A 19,440-nucleotide genomic window follows, 5' to 3' on the forward strand; every position below is an offset into this window, starting at 1 on the left:
TGTGTAATCAGCATAAAATGTTTCTTTCATGGGAACACTCTCATTCCAATGTACTCGACATTGCCCTGTGTGCATTTCATTTTCATAATTTTTTTTATATATTTATTTATTTTTTCTATTTTTTTCATTTGTTTTATTGTTTTTATTTATTTTTTTTTTTCCTGTTATATTGCCCATCTTCCAATGTCCGCTGCTCTCATTGCCGACAACAAAACGACCAGACGACAGTAGTATGAGCATACGTATAGTCAGACCTCTTTTTTTTTTTTTTAAATTATTTTCAGGCAAATAAAAAAAACTCATAACAAACATACAAAAACCGGACAGATAAAATGTCCATGAAATGGTGTATTCAATAAATAGACATAAAAATTGAAATGAAAATTTATCAATTTTGAATGAAATATAAATAATTAAATTTTTTTTTTTCTCATATACTTTTTTTTCCATATGGTTGAGAAATAAAAATTATTATTGAAATTGATAAAATGAGAATGAAATAATGAATAATGATAAATAAAAAATTACCAATAATTTTTTATTATTATATTTTTTATGTAGGTATATGTGGGAGTTGAATGTTGATGTTGATTTTGTTGAGAAAAAAAATTGGAATTTGTATAATCAATGTGTCTGATGTGTCCAGTTCTTGAGATTTATATGACTATAAATGTGATATTCGACGTGGCAGTAATGTAACAAGTACAAAGTACCACCATCATCATCGCCATTACCACAATATCACATATATGTACACATATTCATGCAGCATATAAAGGAATATATATGTATATATACAAAATGGTCAAATCGAGCGTAAAGAAAACGCTCATGACGTTTGCAAAATTTTACTGTTTCATTCTCTCTCACACACACAATTGATGCATAAACCAAACAGCAATATAGAATTCATATACGACAAACAACGAGGCATTGAGATTCAATCGGACATCGTATGTGCAATGGTATTTTGGTGCAACGATAAACGCGAATGCTCATCGACTCACTGAATCCTCGATTGAATAATCTAAATTCACGAATTTCATAGTATCCCTTGTTCTATTTTTATTTTTTATTTTTAGCATCTCTATGTCTTGTTTTTTTTTTATTTTCCTCTTTTCTGCTATTTTGAATCAATGAGCTTTTCTCGGAGAATTGAAATTCATTTTTTTTATTTTTTCAAATTTAAAATATATTATATAAAAAAATTTCAGTGACATTACAAGAGACTCAATTGTATATTATTAAATTTCATTTTTAATTTTCTATTTCTGTAATAAAATTTCCTGTTAAATTTGAACATTATATTATTTAATTTTTTATTTTACGTATGTATGAATCAGCATATATAAATTTCTAGCAATTTTATTTGTTAATTTTTTTAGTTAAAAATATTTAAAAGTATTTAATTTGAGATATGTGTATGTGTATATGCAGAGCTTGATATTCTTTACTCTTGAAAAACACCCTGTTTTCACACAAACCTGTCTTCTTTATTACAAATTACAAAAAAAAAATAAAAAACAAAAGTGAATATAAACAAAGTATTTAAAAGTAAAAAAAAAAAAAAAAAAAAATGATAATAATAATAAAACAAAAAGAGCAAAGACAACACTGTGCGCGTGTGACCGTTTCATTACTCATCTCAGCTCGTGTATCGTCTTTCTCGTCGCCTCTTTTTTAATGCCTGAAGCTATTGTTTCACCTACTCTTTTGCCGACACTGTATACCCATACATATATTTGCATTGTCACGATGGCATACAACAACAACACAAGCCATGATGCCTCGAGTCGGAAAATGAATAGCCAAATACTCACAAAGTGTGCACATACAAACGTGAGATAAAAAAATATGTAAACAAAAAAAATATATATACTTGTACTTGTAAAGTAAAAGAATAAAAAAAAAAAAAAAAAAATCTCTTTAGCTTGTCACTACGTATCACTATCTATATATATGCCCATAACAATAACGAACATTCTATATTCAACAGTTTCGTGTCTCAAAAAAGCAATATATCATGAGCAAATTTTCTACCGCCAAATGACCATTTTATTTTTTTTCTGTTCATCACGCGATTATACTTGTATTCTTTCAATTTTATTATTTATTTATTATTATGTTCTTTTGTTTTTTTTTGTTGCTACACTACTATGTATATAAAAATATTTATTAATATTAAAATCAAATGAAGAACAAGCAAAAGTCACCCCAACAAAACCTCAAACCAACTTTATATACACTATACAAAATAATCGGCTATCTTTTGCCCCCTACCACTCAAGAATATCCCATTAAACTTAGTTTAATAAGATTTCTTCATGCAAAAAAAAATTGTTAAGAAATATTTTTTCATTCTGTATAATATATTCCAACCTCTGCCAAAACGTTTTTTTTTTTTTTTTTTAAATATTCATTTTAGACAAAATGAAATCTAAATTGTTTTTTTTTTTTTCCTTTTTTTCTTCAACAATTCGTAATATGTTAAAGGTGTATATGTGTGTTGCTGAATGATATTTATTAAAATACCAAACTACATAAAATAGAAGAGAGATTTTGTACATCAAGTGCATGTATATTTATCTGTGTATGTGTGTGTGTCCAAGGATGGAAACATTGCAAGGGTAGTCAGGAGATTCCCATAGGTATACAAGCAAAACATATGCGACTGAACTTGACACATCTGAGGGTTGCTTCTCTTATTTTCTGTCTCTCGTATAAAAACAGAGGCGGGGTAAAATGATGAGACAAGAGGGTAGATGTATATATATATATGAGACGAGTTATATAAGTGTAGTGTATTTGTACACTAGTATTCCGACAAAAGTCAAGAACAAGCATGGAAAATAGAAAACAGTAGATTGTTTATATTTATTTATTTATGAATTTAAATAGGAGGAAAATTTAGACACTTGAAATTAAATGACAAGTACAAAAGTTTCAATCGTTTTCAATATATTCATTATTTTGTTATAATTTATTTTTTTAATTGATAATTAAGATAGAAAAATAATTAAAATATCTAATTTATTGATTTATCAAATATTAAAATCTTTTTTTTTTTTTTTTTTTTTTTGATAAGAAAATTGTGTTAATTAAAGTCAAGAAATTAAAAGAAAATTAGCTCAACTATTCAAGCATAATGAGATAAAAAAAATTGATTGAAAATTTTTAATGATTAGACTTGGATTTTAATTTATCAGTGATTTTTACTTTTAATAATAATAATTTTTACATATGGTTAAGTTTAAAAAAGTATAGAAGAAAGTAAAAAAATTTTTTTTAAATTAAAAGTAACATTTTTCATGACGACACGTTATTTTTAGTAGTTGGGGAAATTAGCCTCACGATCGAGGTGAATTGATATCGTCGCTGAGTGACATTCCATCGCCCACACGCGACTCATTTAACGCAACTATACCCTCCCCTAAACTATAAACAGCTTTTTGCATTACTTTGCTCATAGTCGTCTCTCCCAGCATATCACGCAAGCATGCACGCCATACCACTATATTCATATTCTTTTATTTTATTTATTTTTATTTATTATTTTCATATATATATATTTAATTCATTTTTCATTTAAAATTTTGACTTTTTATTTCTCATGACTTATCGAGTATACATAAAATTATTCCATTTTCATCAGCGTTTTTTTCTTTTATTCATATCAACGCAGTGGAAAAATATTCAATGAAAAAATAATAATAATAAAAAACGTGTTAATTATTCGCTTCGTTAGTTGAGAAAAAAAAATAAATAAATAAATTTATTCTTGTTTTATTTATTTTTTATATTTATCGTGTTATTTGATTGGTATCTTTGTTTGTTATATAGTTGTATCATTTAACACGTAAGGGGAAAAATGAACGCAAAGAAAAAATAAAAAAGATTAAGTGTTGAAGAACGAAAATTGAGATATAAATGGGCTTATGAAAAAGAAAAAAAAAATGTCAAGACACTGGGGAACATTTTTACGAAACGCATGCCGCAATAATTTTACTGATTTGTCTTACTTATATACATAGATATACGTTCACCAACAGTTGATCTGATCCTGAATAAAATGAAAATGAAAAAAAAAGAAAAAAAAAAAACAACAAGGGATCGTATAAGCCGCGTATACAAACGTCAAAATGATGAAAATAATAACGATAAATAAAATAATAAAAAAAAATGACAAGATTATATTGTTATTTTTTTATTGTATCTTGAAACAAAGTATAAAACCAAGTAGCAAAAAGTTTTTATATTTAGTATTTTTAGAATTTTTCATTTTTTATTTCATTTTATTTCATTTTCTTGATGGAATTATTTACTTTTTTTTTTTGTAGGTAAGTTTTATCCAGTTGAAAAGTTTTAAACTTATCGACTATGTAACTTTTTTTTTCACTATGATCTTCAACGTATTTATTTTCAAAGTTAACGTACATCATACTTGAAAATCGATTATTAAAAAAAATTATTTTCTTTCGAAAACATAAGTATAGAATTGTTGTAAATAATTGGCGCAATTTATATATGAAAATTATTTGAAGTTAAAATTAAAACACTCTATAATTTATATATTTTGGAAATATTTTATTTTTAGGTTTGATTAGAATATTAATTGTTCCAATTACGTCGATTAAATTTAACTTAAGAAAATTGTAATTCTAATAATACCAATTCCATGAAAAAAAAAAAATTATAATGTTATTTATAATCAGCTGAAATCACTATCATATCAATTTGAATATAAACTTTTCACCTGAAGAATATATTCATTTTTTTTTCTTCAACTGGTATATATAACATTTCAGAATAAAAAAAAAATTTTTTTTACACTTTATTTTGTATATCTATTAACTCATTTTATTTTATTCAAGTATATATCTCTTTAATCTTAAAACTTGAGTTTTTTTTAGTTGAACAAACTATCATCAACTCTGACCAACTTCAATTTACTTCTTTCAACATTTCTTTACTACAAAAAAAAAACTACAATATATATATACACCGACAAGTTTACGTCATGTTCCCAATACTATTTTAAACTTTATGGCGATTGAAACTTTATTTTTACGATTTATTATTTTTTCTACTTATTCATACTGTAATTTAATTTTATCCATTTTTATATATTTCATTGTTATTTTTTAATTGAAAAAAAAAAAAAAAACAAAATTAAAATTTTATCTTATCAGATTAAAGCATATTTTTTTCCAGTGAAATTAACTCAATGCATTAACTACTCGTAATTAATTTGAAAATATTTTCAAACATTTTGAACAAAACCGCAGTCATAAATTGAAAATTGTGGAATATATATTTTCCAAATAAATTAATTGTTTTTCCAGGGGACATTGTCATTGATGCAATAAATATTGCATCTGTATATATGTATAAAAAAAATATATTGGAATGGGTGATGAGGCAAGAATGTGTGGGATATTAAATCGAGCTTTCACATCGTCAAAGTATAGATATGAAATTAAAATACAGTGTGTCAGTTTGGAATTTTCCGGTTGCAAGCCAAGCCAATACAACAGTTACAATTTTCCAAATCGAAATTTATATTACGTATATGTGTTCGTGTATTTCAATAGTATACATAACTAGCTGTACATAATTCTATTCAAGGCCTGTAAAATTTAGTTACATATATCATTTGCCTTCAGCGATCTAGTAAATTGACATAAACTGTTGGCCAAAGTATAAAGTGTTTGGCCAATTGAATCTCAACTTTTCTTACTTAATTTTCTCTTTAAATTTTATCCTCGTTTTTTAATTTGAATTATCATAATGGAATAAATTTTAATCAAGAAGAAAAAACTCATTAAAACACCGAGGTAAAAAAAAAATTAATAAAAAAAAAAAAAATCAATGAATCAGCTTTATATTATAGTTTTTTTTTTCATCTTTTCTCGAAAATTTTTTTCATTTTCTCATCGCTCCAGGAGCTTTAAGAGAGTTTTACATGTCCGTGAAATTTTTATTTGCTTTTATTTATTTTTTTTTTAGCGATTTTGAAACAGGTACATTTTCTGATGGCATCAAACGATATGCTATTTATTTTATCATCGGTTCCACAAATTTGCGATCTCATCAGCAACCCGCAGGCGCTTTGTCTTTCGACTGACAAAGCGCAACTCAAAATCATTAAACCAGAAATATTCGATTCAATTGAAAAATTTTAACTCTATATATATAGTTTCATTAATTTTGATTCTTTTTAATATATTTATAATAAATTTTTAAATGTAATATTAAAATGAGAAATATTAAATGAAGTAATAAAAGTTTTAAAATGTTTTTGTTATTTTTCCAAGTACTCTTGATAACTTTATTGTAATTGTGCAATATAAAACAGTTGTCAGTCATAATGAGAGACAATAATAGCAACAACATGAAGGATTCTTCAAGAGAATATATTTCTTTCTTTTTTTTTTTTTTTTTATTTTAAAATTTAGAACACGTATTGAAGTTTCTTGGGTCGAGACACCTGAGGTACCACAAAATACGTGTTCAGGATTTTATAACTATAAACTCTTCGAAATACCCATTCCACATCATCATTTTGTACTTTACATCTTTATTTATTTCTGTGCGATATCGGTAAATCGTGTACTGTGATGTCTATTTGATGCATCAATCATTTAAATTTTATTCATCAAATTGTATAGTATATTTTTATTTCTACCTCAGTCTATTTTTTATTTATATATTTTATTTTCTATTTCAATCAATTAATTTATATTAATGTATTCAAATGAAAATTATAATTAAAAATTAAATATTAAATTACCATCAAATGATCAAATAGTTTTTCGTTAAAAAAAAATTTTTTTTACTGACTGAGACAACAAGTTTTAAAGAAAATCTACAGTATCGACAAATTTCACTGATCACATGCGACTCCTAACGTGGAAATTCGGAAGGATGAAAATTCATTCTTCAATACATACACATTAATTTCTATAAATATATATTTAATAAAATTATTAATTTATTAAACAATATATTAAAAATTTCAATAAAATTAATATTTATTTATTGAATAAATATTGCAAATTGTATTATATAAATAATATCTAAATTTATGGTATGCAATAAAACTCATTTAAATTTATATGATTTTGATCAAAATTAATAGTTATATATATTTCATATATTTATAAATCTAATAATGAATCTCAATATTGAACAACATGTATAAATTAAAACAAATGATAAATTTATTATAAAATTCATCATACATATAAATTAATTTTAATATTATTATAATATTAAGTTATTTCAGAATATAAGTAATTATAATAAAATTAAAATTAAACTTTTAGATTGCTTGATAATCGAAGAAACATGACAATGTTTATTCGTTAAAAGTTTAAAATATTTTAGTATTACAAGATAATTCTTAGAAAGAATCAAATCACTTGATAATTACAAGCAAAATAATAAGAATTATTTTTTACATGTTCAAAATCAAATTGTTTTTAGAAATTTCAAAACGGAATGATTAAATGAAAAATTATTTTGCTATGAATTACGGTTGAATGAATATTCAGTCAGACAATCAAGTTTAACAAGTTCAAAATTCAATTCATTTTTAAAAATTTTGTATTCATTTTAATAGTATCACAAATCAAAGATATGTTGTCAATAAAAATTGTATTCGATATTTTATTTTATATTTAAAAAATTATATTATTGAACAACTACGTATATGAATTTGAATATTTAATTAATATTAAGAAAATTAAGTAACATTGTTACATTTTAATAGATAATCATAACTTGAGAAACGAGTCAATACGATTAGCAAATGATTATACACACAGATGCAAATTGTGAAAGTTTTTTTTATTTGCATCACAATAAAACCCCCCAAATTAAAAAAAAAAAAATAAATAAATAAAAATTAAAATATAATTGTTTTTTTATAAAATATAAAAGTCAATAACATCTTGAGAAAAAAGAAAACTGCTTGTATATTCGGGAATTAATTTTATTTTTTTCTAAAAAAATAATATTGTGAAAAAATAAAAAACAAAATTGATCTTTGAAAACACCTGATTCTTGGAAAAACATAGTAGCTCTAGTCAAACTGGAGGCACACGGTCCCGCGTCAAAGAGTCTGTGAATTTTATATATTTTATTTTATTTTTCTTTCTGCGACACCCGCTGATTGGTCGGGTAGCATTGTGTTGGATAAAAAGAGAGAAACACAATAGCAGGGGAGAAAACGAGAAGAACCTCGTGGCACGTTCAAATAGTGGGGATACACCGACTACCTCGAATAAACTTGTGAAAGAGATTCATTCAGGTTTTAGTGATCGGCATTCGTTCGCTAGCCGGTGCAGTGTGTGGATTAAAATTTTAACAAATTTATTGCGCTGTTATTAACACATTTCTGTCATTTAACAATTCATACAAAAGTGTCAAAACAAATGTTAAACAACAGTGTAAAACTTATAAATTTAATTAATATTTTAACAGACTTAATATATTTTAATAACTACATTTTAACATTTTTTTATTGTGTTGTTTAAATAGTGTATATGTATAGTTGAAAAATTTAAGTTTTATTGCAAAAAAATATTAAAGAAGAACGTTTCGACAGAGCGAACTTGAAGATTCGTCGAGTGAAACGCGAAAACGGTATATATCTAGTTTAATTGTTACCTGAATGTAAAAGGTAACGTGGAAAGTAGCTGCACGTTTCGTTTCACAATTTTGTGTTTTTTATTTCCGCTTGCAAGGTGTTCGACCACCCAGGCTTAAAACATCCCTCGCATATTATTCACGTTTTAAAAAATAATAAACAAATATAAAAACACTATAATCAACACATTACCAAAGATTACATTGTTGATTTAAAAAAAAACAAACAAACAATAAAGTTTATTTTTTATTTAGTGAAGTGAAAATTTTTTTAACATAAACATGACATTGATATCTTTCAATATGATAGACAAAATTATTTTGTTTATGATTTTTTACGGTGTTGTTTGCAGTCCAAGTGAGTATTAATTTAAATAAATAAAAATATATACAAGTTATTTATAACAATGCAATATATAAAAATTGACAATTATAAATATTAAAAAAAAAATATTTTGTCATAATATAAAATTTAAAATAACATTGATATTATATTATCAAAAAATAAATAGACTTATGGTACAAAGACCGCCAAAGTATACACCATGAGTCTGTGTCGTTTCCGTCATTGATCAAATACAATTTATATTTAGAAAATTTAAAAATATTTGGATTTATTTAAACAAATATTAAAGGTTACACTTGTATATCTGTCATATTGTTTTTGTCTAAGATATATATTTTTTTTCTTTTGTTCAGTATGATAAGTAAAATTTTAATTTATAAAAAAAACTGATAAGATATTTAACAAATAAATGTATTTTCTTTTTTTGTTTGTTATATTTACGTGAAATATTTAAATCTTCTAATGGTTTAAGACCTTTTGTTCGAGTGAGTTATCCTTTTTTTGTCTAGTCCCATTTTTTTATTTATTTATCTTATCGTATCAAACAATCGCAGCAGTGATTCTCTAGTGGTATATATCTGAAAATCCCTAATTGCATTGTATTTTATTCGAAATTCTCATTACGTTGCATTTCTACTTTCCCCAATTTATTTGTACCAACAAATTATTTCCTTTTGTATTTTATCGTATTTAATTTAAATTTAAAAAATTTTCACAGCTAAATTAAAATATAAAATGAACAAGTTGTTTCGAAAAAATTTACTTTTCAAAAGCCCTCAACACCTTTTTTTTTTTTTTTCTTATATTTTTTTATTTTTTTTTGTTATCTCTAATTCCTTTGCTTGGGTCCAGACTGACACATAGAGAGACAAAAATTCAAGGTGGTATTTTCTACCTGTTCACACTAACTGCCATCCGGGAAACCCCACATCAAAAAACATTTCTAGAATATATTTTTTTTTTTACTTTATATGAATAAAAGATATATTTGACAATTTTAAAAAACTTCTACACTAGTGTGAATTCACAAATTATATACAAAAATTTTATAAAAATGAAAAACAAAATTTTTTCTTCAACTTTTTTATGGTTTTTTTTTTTTTATTATTATTATATTATTTTTTTATTTATTGTCTGATCGTTTAGAAAATTCGTGTTGTTACCAATGACGAAGGGGCTTTTACGGCAATTCACTATGGAAGCATTTCATTGTCATCAAAAATATATACGACAATGAAAAACGATCTCAATACAAACACCACCAAGTTTATCATACAAAAGTGCGTAATCCTGTGAACGGGAATTTTCATTCATCCGGGAGGGAAAAAATAAAAAAATAAAACTACTTTAGCGATTCCCTGCTGTTTAACTTGAAGAAATGGAATAAAAAAGAGAGAAAAAAAAGGGATGAAACTAAATTCTAGTTCAATGGGAAAGCGATAGATTTTTGTAAAATAAGATTTGCGTTGGAATGTGTGTTTTTTCCGGTCTTTTTTAACTTGTAAAAAATTTTTTGAGACACATATATACATGTGAATACAAAGCATTAGTTAAAGAATTCAGAGAGTTTTGTAATGTTTCAATTTTAGTTTGTGGAATTCGTCTTTAAACATAATACTAGTACATTAACCTCTTACGCCATTATGCAGTCACATGATTATATTTTCTTTAGCTATTTTTTTTTCACATTTTATACACAATACAATATACATTTGCTTCAATTTATAAATACACCTGTGGATTTTTTAATTTTTTTTTTTTTTTTGTTGGCGTGTGTGATACATTCATATACACAAGACTTTGTAAAGTGAGACGATAAGAATAAAACCGGAAATAAAAAGATAGCCGTTCACATAGTCCACTTATTTGTGGATATATAAAAATATTTTAATTTATTTAGCGTACATAACACCGCACAGAGAAATTTTTATACATTAAACGCGCGAGAAATAGTTGAAAAAAAAATTCTTTAAAATTATTTAATAGTGATATGAGCTTAATTTAATTTATAATTTTTTTATTCAATATTTTTTTTTATGAATGGAATTATATCTGTGTGTAAGTCGATCGAGTTAATCATCATCTTTAGTTGGCTACTTATACACGGGCTTCCGCGACTCAGTTTCGGTCGATTGAATTTCAATACAAATCTTCATCTTTATTATTCAATTTATTTATTTTATTTTTTTTATCTACACGTAATTAAAAATATTTCTCAACTTATTAATATTTTTATATTTTTATTATGTAAATTTAATCGATAATTAATTGATCATTGTCGTCATTATAAATTATAAATTTCTCTTGTAAATAAATTGTTTTTTTTTTTTTTATCCGTCATGGTATTTAGTAATTGCTGTTATTATTTTATTATTATTATTAATATTTCTCACGATATTATACTTTGCAACGTCTACATCTGTTTTTCAATTTTTTCATTATTATTTTTTTACCACATTTTTTTTCGGTCGTTTTTTCTTGTCCTATTCACGCTGAGGAATTGGTATTTTTTTTTTTTTTTTTCATTCTTTCGACTATGGAGTTGCCTTATTCTGTGAAAAAGACGTTTGAAACACTTTTTTTTTTTTTTATTCATCGATAACCGCAAATAACACCGTCTGTATCTAAAGCAGCTCATTTTTTGCACGATAACCCCCGGGACCCAAACACCCACCCGGCTGCGATTTTCTCTCAACCATTTTTGAATCCTCTTATTTTTTTTTTTTTTTTGTTCCAAGTTTATTCTTGACAGAGGCAGCCTAATTTTGTTTTTTTTTTTTTTTTTTTTCTTCTTTTTCACAACAATCTTATTATTATATGTGCACCAACGATGAAGTCTCGTTTATTTCACATAAAAAAGTAAACACACTGTTGCAGTGTTGGTGGCTGCACTTTGTATCGAATTTATATTTGACGATTTTTTACTTATTGTTTTTTTCTTTGTTTTTTAATTTATTTTCTTGTATATATAAAAAAATTTCGATTTAATGCATGGTTCTTCCTTCATTTCGAGCAAGATTTTTTTATTATTTAATTTTTTTTCAACTGGGGCGCCGCGTTGCATGAGATCAAAGACTCTTTTCCGACGCCCTTAAAACATGTGGTAAATGTTTTTAAAAAATTTGCTCATTTATCGAGTGGTACTCTGATCGAGAGGGAGGGCAGATGTGCCACGAGCCTAATTTTTTTTCATCATATATTATTCTTTTATTACTTTTTTTTTATGAAAAAAACGTGACCGATAAAGCATCAAAAAATCTTTCGTCGAATAATACAATAATTTATCAACGCGTGCTTTAATAATTATACTCTCAGTATACCACATTTGTTCAAAAGGATATTAAAAATGATACAATTTTTTTTTTCAAACTGAATGTCAAATGTTTTGACAGCTGGTTGATACTCAAATTTCCAGGAAACCTTTTTCATCATCATCGCACTTTTTTTCATAGATAGAGTCCCTTGATCGGCTTCCGGTATTTTTTTTTTTTCGCTAGCAAATCGCACGCGCTCAACCGGAAATTGTCATCAAATTTAAATGACAAAAAAAATTATATTAAAATTGATATATCCAGCTGGAAATTTGACTGCTTTTTTAAATTTTATCCGAATTTATTTATATAGAGATGTATTTTTCAATTGAATTTAATATATATAATTTTTCAAGCTTTTTTAAGAGTAAAAAAATATTTTGTGTGGTCTCCGGATGTAAATGAAGGGTTCTTTAATTTTTTTGCACGCCTCTTTAAGGTGTCTGGTCGATGATCTCCCTGAGAAATTGATCCCCTAACTCGAAAGCACAGACGTTTACACTGGGAGGTCTTATACTCTGACTATAAAACTTGAAGAACCTCGAAAATTAACAAGATGATTACTCAAACCATAGCTATATCTATATAGTGAACTTTATGTATATATACACATACACCTTGTGAACTCAATAAAATTTAATCATGCGCCAGTTGATGAACTGTAAAACCAACTGACTATGTTACAGTCTTATTTATCGTTTATGTTTCTCTCGACAAGTTTACATTTACATCCAAATATTACATACTTTTTCAAAGAATAAAACAAAAATTTTTTAAATAAAAAAAAATAATAATAAAACTGTCAGAAGAATTGCAGCTGGTAAAAGTCGATGAGACAACGTTGAAAAAAAAAAAAAAAAAAAAAACTTTAAACGTCGCGTGTCAAAAATAGATATGCGCAAGCCATTAGCATGTACCGCATGAAAATAATATAAAGAAAAATATAAAAATACATAATTTAAATAAAAAATAATTAAAAAATTTATTTTACTCTAAAAATTGTATTTCTAAATATCCTGTTGTTAGTTTAAAAATATATTAATAACACATGTTTAATTGATCATGAATTTTGCATCATTTGCTCTGATTAACTGAGATAATAAACATGATAATTATGATGACATTAATACAAGTACAATATTGCCACAGTGCACTTAATGTCATTCATTAAAACCTACATACATTTGAGCAAAAAAAAATTAAAGAAAATTTCAATGGTTTCAGAAGTTATATAACTTCAACGTAGAAATTTCATATAGGGGCTTAGCCTGAATTGTAGTTTTGTAGTAAAATTGAATTTTTGTTCGTTTCGACGGGTTGCATTTTGTTCCAGGAGGTTGTATCAAAATTTGCAGATTTGTAGTAAAATTGTTTTTTTAGTTCACGTTTTCTGAAAATAATTTAAGAGCTTATAAACAAGTTTATTTTTCAGAAAATTATCAAACTACAAATTATTTTTTGTCACTTCATACCATTGCAGTAATTTCAAAAAAATTTATTCTTCACAAAGTTATATTTTTATTAATATATCAGATACTTATTAATTAACCTTTTATTTATTGTTTAAAATGAAGACTTGCTGCATTTGTAGAAAATTAAAATTTGTAGTTTGATAGTTTCAAGAAAATAAACTTGCTTTTATAATTCTTAATAAACAAATTAATTTCCGAAAACTATTCTTCCTACAAATTCCAATTTTTTATTATTTAATTTTCTGGGCCCATGTGTTGCATTTACATCATAGAATCTTATTATGATAATAATAAAATAGTTATACGTTTCTAAACATTTTTAAGTAAAGAAAAATAGAAAAACCTATCTTCTGGAGAAAATTTTTTCCGGAAGATAGGTTCGATTACAAATTATAATTATTTTATCATTTGCAGATTGCAGCAGGGTTCCTGCATCAAATAGACATTTTATTTTGGTTTTGATCATAAACAAAAAGGAAATAATATTTATTATCTGATAAGGAGTAAAAAGGAAAAAACGATTTTTAGTTGCTGAATTGATGGACGGTAGAGGTTCTGCAAAAAAGGAGAAAAGGAAAAAACGATTTTTAGTTGCCGACTCGATGGACGGTAGAGGTTTTGCAAAAAAGGAGAAAAGGAAAAAACGATTTTTAGTTGCCGACTCAATGGACGGTAGAGGTTCTGCAAAAAAGGAGAAAAGGAAAAAATGATTTTAGTTGCCAAAAATGGACGGTAGAGGTTCTGCAAAAAAGGAGAAAAGGAAAAAACGATTTTTATCGCCTACTTTGATGGACGGTAGAGTTTTAAAAGTGATGAGAAATGAGTTGTACCATTTATAAAAAAATAAAATTTTAAAATGTATAAATGGCATGTTGCGAAAAATGATTTTGCTGATGGATTTATGGTAAAAATGCGAAAAATGATTTTGTTGTGCTGAATTGATGACGGTAGAGGTTCAAAAGGAGAAAAGGAAAAATTTTTAATTTTCTCATTTTTTCCTTTCTCCTTTTTTGCAGAACCTACCGTCCATCAAGTGGGCAACTAAAAATCATTTTTTCCTTTTCTCCTTGTGAACCTTTACTGTCCATCAAGTTGGCAACTAAAAATCATTTTTTCCTTTAAACCCGATAATACCGTCCATCAGCGGGCAACTAAAATCATTTTTTCATTTCTCCTTTTTGCAAAACCTCTACCGTCCATCATGGGCAACTAAAAATCATTTTCCTTTCTCCTTTTTGCAGAACCTCTACCGTCCATCATACTCAACTAAAAATCCTTTTTTCATCTTTTCTCTCCTTATCAGATAATAAATATTATTTCACTTTTATTTATTGATCAAAACCAAAATAAAATAAAATGATAAATTTAAGTGATAAAATTATAATTTATCGAACCTATCTTCCGGAAAAAAATTTTCCAGAAGATAGGATTTTTTTTTTCTATTTTTTTTTTACTTAAAAATAATGTTTAGAAACGTTTAACTTTTTATATAAAATAATATGATTCTATGATGTAAATTAGGTGCAGACATAGTTTTAGGCACTGTAGTAAAATTGGAATTTAAAATTATTTTCCTGAAAAACGTTTACACTGGGATTTATAAGCAAGTTTATTTTGAAAACTATCAAACTACAAATTTTAATTTTTATTACTATTAAATTACAGCAGGACTCCTTTAATTGAATAGCCATTTTTTATTTAAAACAATAAATAAAAGGTTAATTAATAATTATTATCTGATATACTAATAAACAAATGCATACTTACTTTTCAAAAATGAAAAATTGTAATATTTTTTAATGCAGAAAATTTACTGTAATTTGTAGTGACATTAAAATTATAATTTGTAGTTTGATACATTTTCAAAAAAATAAAACTTGTTTTATAAATACCTTAATAAATAAATTATTTTCCGGGAAAATATTGAAATAAAAATTTTAATTTTTAATAAAAAAATTACTAAATAAATTTTACTCTAAAGATTTTGACCTATATACAACGTCCGTAGTCGATTTTGAATAAAAATTGCTTTTAACTCTTTTGCAACCTGTTATTTTGAACTACAAATTGATAATTTTTACTACAAAATACCTACAAATTCAGTGCACTTAATGTCATTCATTAAAACCTACATACATTTGAGCAAAAAAAAATTAAAGAGACTTCAATGCTTTTTTTAATTTAAAAATATAAACCCACGTGTTATAATATCTGAATCGATCAATCATTGTCATTGAAAATTACACCTCTTAATATAATTTTAATAAATAATTCTTATCTTTTTGAATTTATAATATATTAAAAATTTAATAAAAAAAAAAAATCGATAATATTTCAGAGGTGCCGACTTTAATATATAGCAATGATGCATATTATATTATTATTTATAGGAAAGAGTCGCGTGGGCTGTTTAAAATTCCTATGCAAATGACGCAAAGACATGTATATAGTGGCTGCGTGTTGATTCGAGTCATGCTTGTTCTCGTTAACTATGGATCTTGTTTAAATTTTAAAAAATATATAAAAGTAAATAATAAAAATTGATGATGATGATCAATATAAATTTTAAATATATAAAAATTTACACACGCGATATACATAACGTCTTGTTGTCCCATATCCCCATGACTATATAGTCTTCGAAGACTCATTTAGATTCATAAATCGAAAAGTAATAATAATAAAAAATAAATAATCAACAAACAACACCGAACAAGGCAACCCATAACGAGTCTTTGTTTATGCAAATTTTTTTTTTTTTTTTAAAGGTATATAAAAAATAAATAAAAAAAAAAAAAAATTAGGAACAAGAGAAGAGAAAAATAAATGAATAGATATATATGTACAATGAAATGAAGAATGAAAAGAATGTATATATAAGGGTTTTCGGGTGTGGTGTGTTTACTTGTATGCATCTCGCAAGTCAGAGTTGATAGTCAAAATGTTGTTACTCATTTTAGAGACCAGTTAAATACACACAAGTCGTTTTTTTATTATTTTTTTTATTTCTTATTCTCATTCGTGTGTGAGTCATTTAAATTCTGTGCGAAAGTTTGTTGGATGACGCAAATATTTCTTTATCCAAACGTGTCACAACGGGTTTTATGATAATTTCATCATGTTAATTGTCAACTGAGACGCAAATTGATAAGACCATCATCAACAACTCAAATAACACACTCTGACCTCTCTTTCACTCTTTCATATAAATTTATTAGCAACATTGAAAATTAAAATGAAATAAAACACAATTATGTTATCTTTGGTTGAGTCAGTTGTTGCTAATTCATTAATCATAAGTTAATTAAATGAAAATAAAATAAAATTATCATTTTAATAATAGTCTAATAAAACAGACAAATTTAATTAAAGAAAAATCAATTTACTGCTGCATATAGATTATAATTATCGTGTGACATTTCTCATAGATATATTGACTTTTCTTGTGAAAATTAGTTTTGGTCTCTTTTTGCGGTTTGATAATAATCGTTGGCGGTATTGTGCCTGACCACTTTAAAACCTTTTTTTTTTTATTATTCATTATTACTTTTTTATTTAATTTTTTTCCTCACAAACTCTGATGGCCAAGCTGTTGCCGAGACACATGAACACCCCTTTTACTCTTTGTTCAATTTGAAATTCAAAGGCTTCGCGATTCCGCTTCGGAAGCCGTCCGGGTGCCGAATTCTCACGTTCCCGCGGTTCTTCATTTGCTCGATTTCCCCACAAATACAAACGCACCATATATATTATTATAAAACTATACAAAGGAAGTTATCAATCGTCCGGAACCAAAAAAAATAAATAAATAAATAAAAATCCAACCAAGAAACAAACAAAATTTGATTCTTCCATTTACCCTGAATAATATATACCCTGTTTTGATCATACATATATTTTAATTTAATTTTTAGCAACTTTATTTTGTTGTAAAATAGTTTATAAAATTTTTGTTCTTTTATTTTTTGTGTATAAATATTTCCATTTAACCAAAGGGGCTTGATAAAAGGGAGAACATTATAGCTGTGCGAATAAAGCACTCTAGATGTCTATGCATTAATCTAAACTAAAGCCCATGTTCTCTTTCTCCAAAAGTTGGATATACATGTGCGTATATAGACAGACAAAATTGCGAGAGTTGCCCCTCTTGACTATCAAACTTTAATTTCATTCAACCCTCGACATTAAGCTCACTACTAAATCACCAAAAATAAGGGGACACCCACTTTAACCCATGACAATCTTGACTGACTCAAATAATCAATATATTTATAGAGTCAAGCAATATAATACACTTGCGTACATTAACATGAAACAAGTGCACAATAAAAACCTGATATAAATTTTATTCCATTTATAAATATTTAAAAAATCATAAATAATTAAATGAATGAAAATATTTTTTTATTTTCACACGCTCTTTAAATTATGTCTCATTAAATTTCATTTCAAAATATTCAATAAATTATTTTAACATAAATTTATACTTTTTTTTCAAATTTTATATATAAAAAAAAAAATCACCTTTTGATGAATTATAAAATAATCATAATGATTGAATATATGAATGAAAATAAGTTGCGGGAACTCATTGAAATCCAACACGTCTGATAACTTTTTTTTTTTTTTTATTGGTTATTTTTTTAAATCAGCATTTTGTCAAGTTAAACACCTACGCAAACAAGTCAAACGCGATTATTATATATTATATATAAATTACGTATTTTTTTACCGATCTTTTTAACAATCCATCCATCTAGTCTGACTCAAAAGAACCAGGTGCTATATGCCGCTACTTTAATCCTCTTTTTATATCTTTATTTTTTTTTTTTTTTCATTTATCATTTTTCTCAAAAAAAGAAAAGTTTTTTTATTTATTTTAAAGAGCTTTCAAGGACACACGAGTGTGTTGAACAATATTGATATTATATGATTTAAATTTAAATAAATAAATATATATAAATGTCGAATATTTTTATATTGCGACTGAATATTATTTTAAATCGGAAGTAGGTGGAACAGATCGACAGATGTTATGAACCAATAATTGTATACCAATATTATCTGCTCATTTTTACAAACTAGACTATCATCATTTTTTTACTATTGTTATTATTATCATGTAAAATTGTAAAAATTGATTGACTCACCATTATTGCAGTCGATGATGAAAGTTGTTCACCGATGTCGTCGACTTGTTCGATTGGGATCCATATTATCTGTAAAAATAATTTTAGAATAAATATTTTTTGCTGTAATAATGATTATATAAATAGTAAAAAATATATAATATAAATTTAAAAAGAATAGTACAACTCAATAATAAAAAAAAATCATTATTTTATCGATTTTAAATTTCTGCCTGGTACTTTTATCGCGAATCCAAAAACAGTCTCAATATAATATGTTCTAGAAAAGCTTGACCTGAATAAGTTTCAAAAAAGAAACATAATAAATTCAAACAAAATAAAGTAGCAAATAAAATATAAATTTATTTTTATAAATAAAAAATATATAGTAATGATAATACGTGAAGCAAAACGATCGCGTGCCAGTACAGAATCATGACATAGTTGACGTTAAATTGAGAGTGCACATTGAGCACGAGCTACATATATGAACTCTTATAAAAATAAGATTTTTTTATGCTTCTTAATTTTGG

At 25.6% G+C, this 19,440-nt stretch overlaps 2 protein-coding genes across 3 annotated transcripts in view; one reads left to right on the forward strand and one right to left on the reverse strand.

The window, feature by feature from the left end:
• Positions 1-18,984, reverse strand: part of LOC122852911 (lachesin-like) — a 129,669-nt gene extending 110,685 nt beyond the window's left edge. The window contains exon 1 of the mRNA XM_044153035.1: positions 18,929-18,984. The gene's annotated coding sequence lies outside the window, so the exon portion shown is untranslated. The remainder of the gene's footprint in view (positions 1-18,928) is intronic.
• LOC122852910 overlaps positions 8,306-19,440 on the forward strand; it is a 31,920-nt gene continuing 20,785 nt past the window's right edge. The window contains exon 1 of one of the 2 annotated variants that reach the window (XM_044153027.1): positions 8,306-9,007. In XM_044153027.1, the coding sequence (XP_044008962.1) occupies positions 8,932-9,007 (76 nt within the window). In that variant the 5' untranslated portion in view covers positions 8,306-8,931. The remainder of the gene's footprint in view (positions 9,008-19,440) is intronic. The other variant, XM_044153028.1, reaches the window with a different exon arrangement.

This window comes from Aphidius gifuensis, linkage group LG3 (assembly GCF_014905175.1).
Source record: "Aphidius gifuensis isolate YNYX2018 linkage group LG3, ASM1490517v1, whole genome shotgun sequence".
Lineage (NCBI taxonomy): Eukaryota > Metazoa > Arthropoda > Insecta > Hymenoptera > Braconidae > Aphidius > Aphidius gifuensis.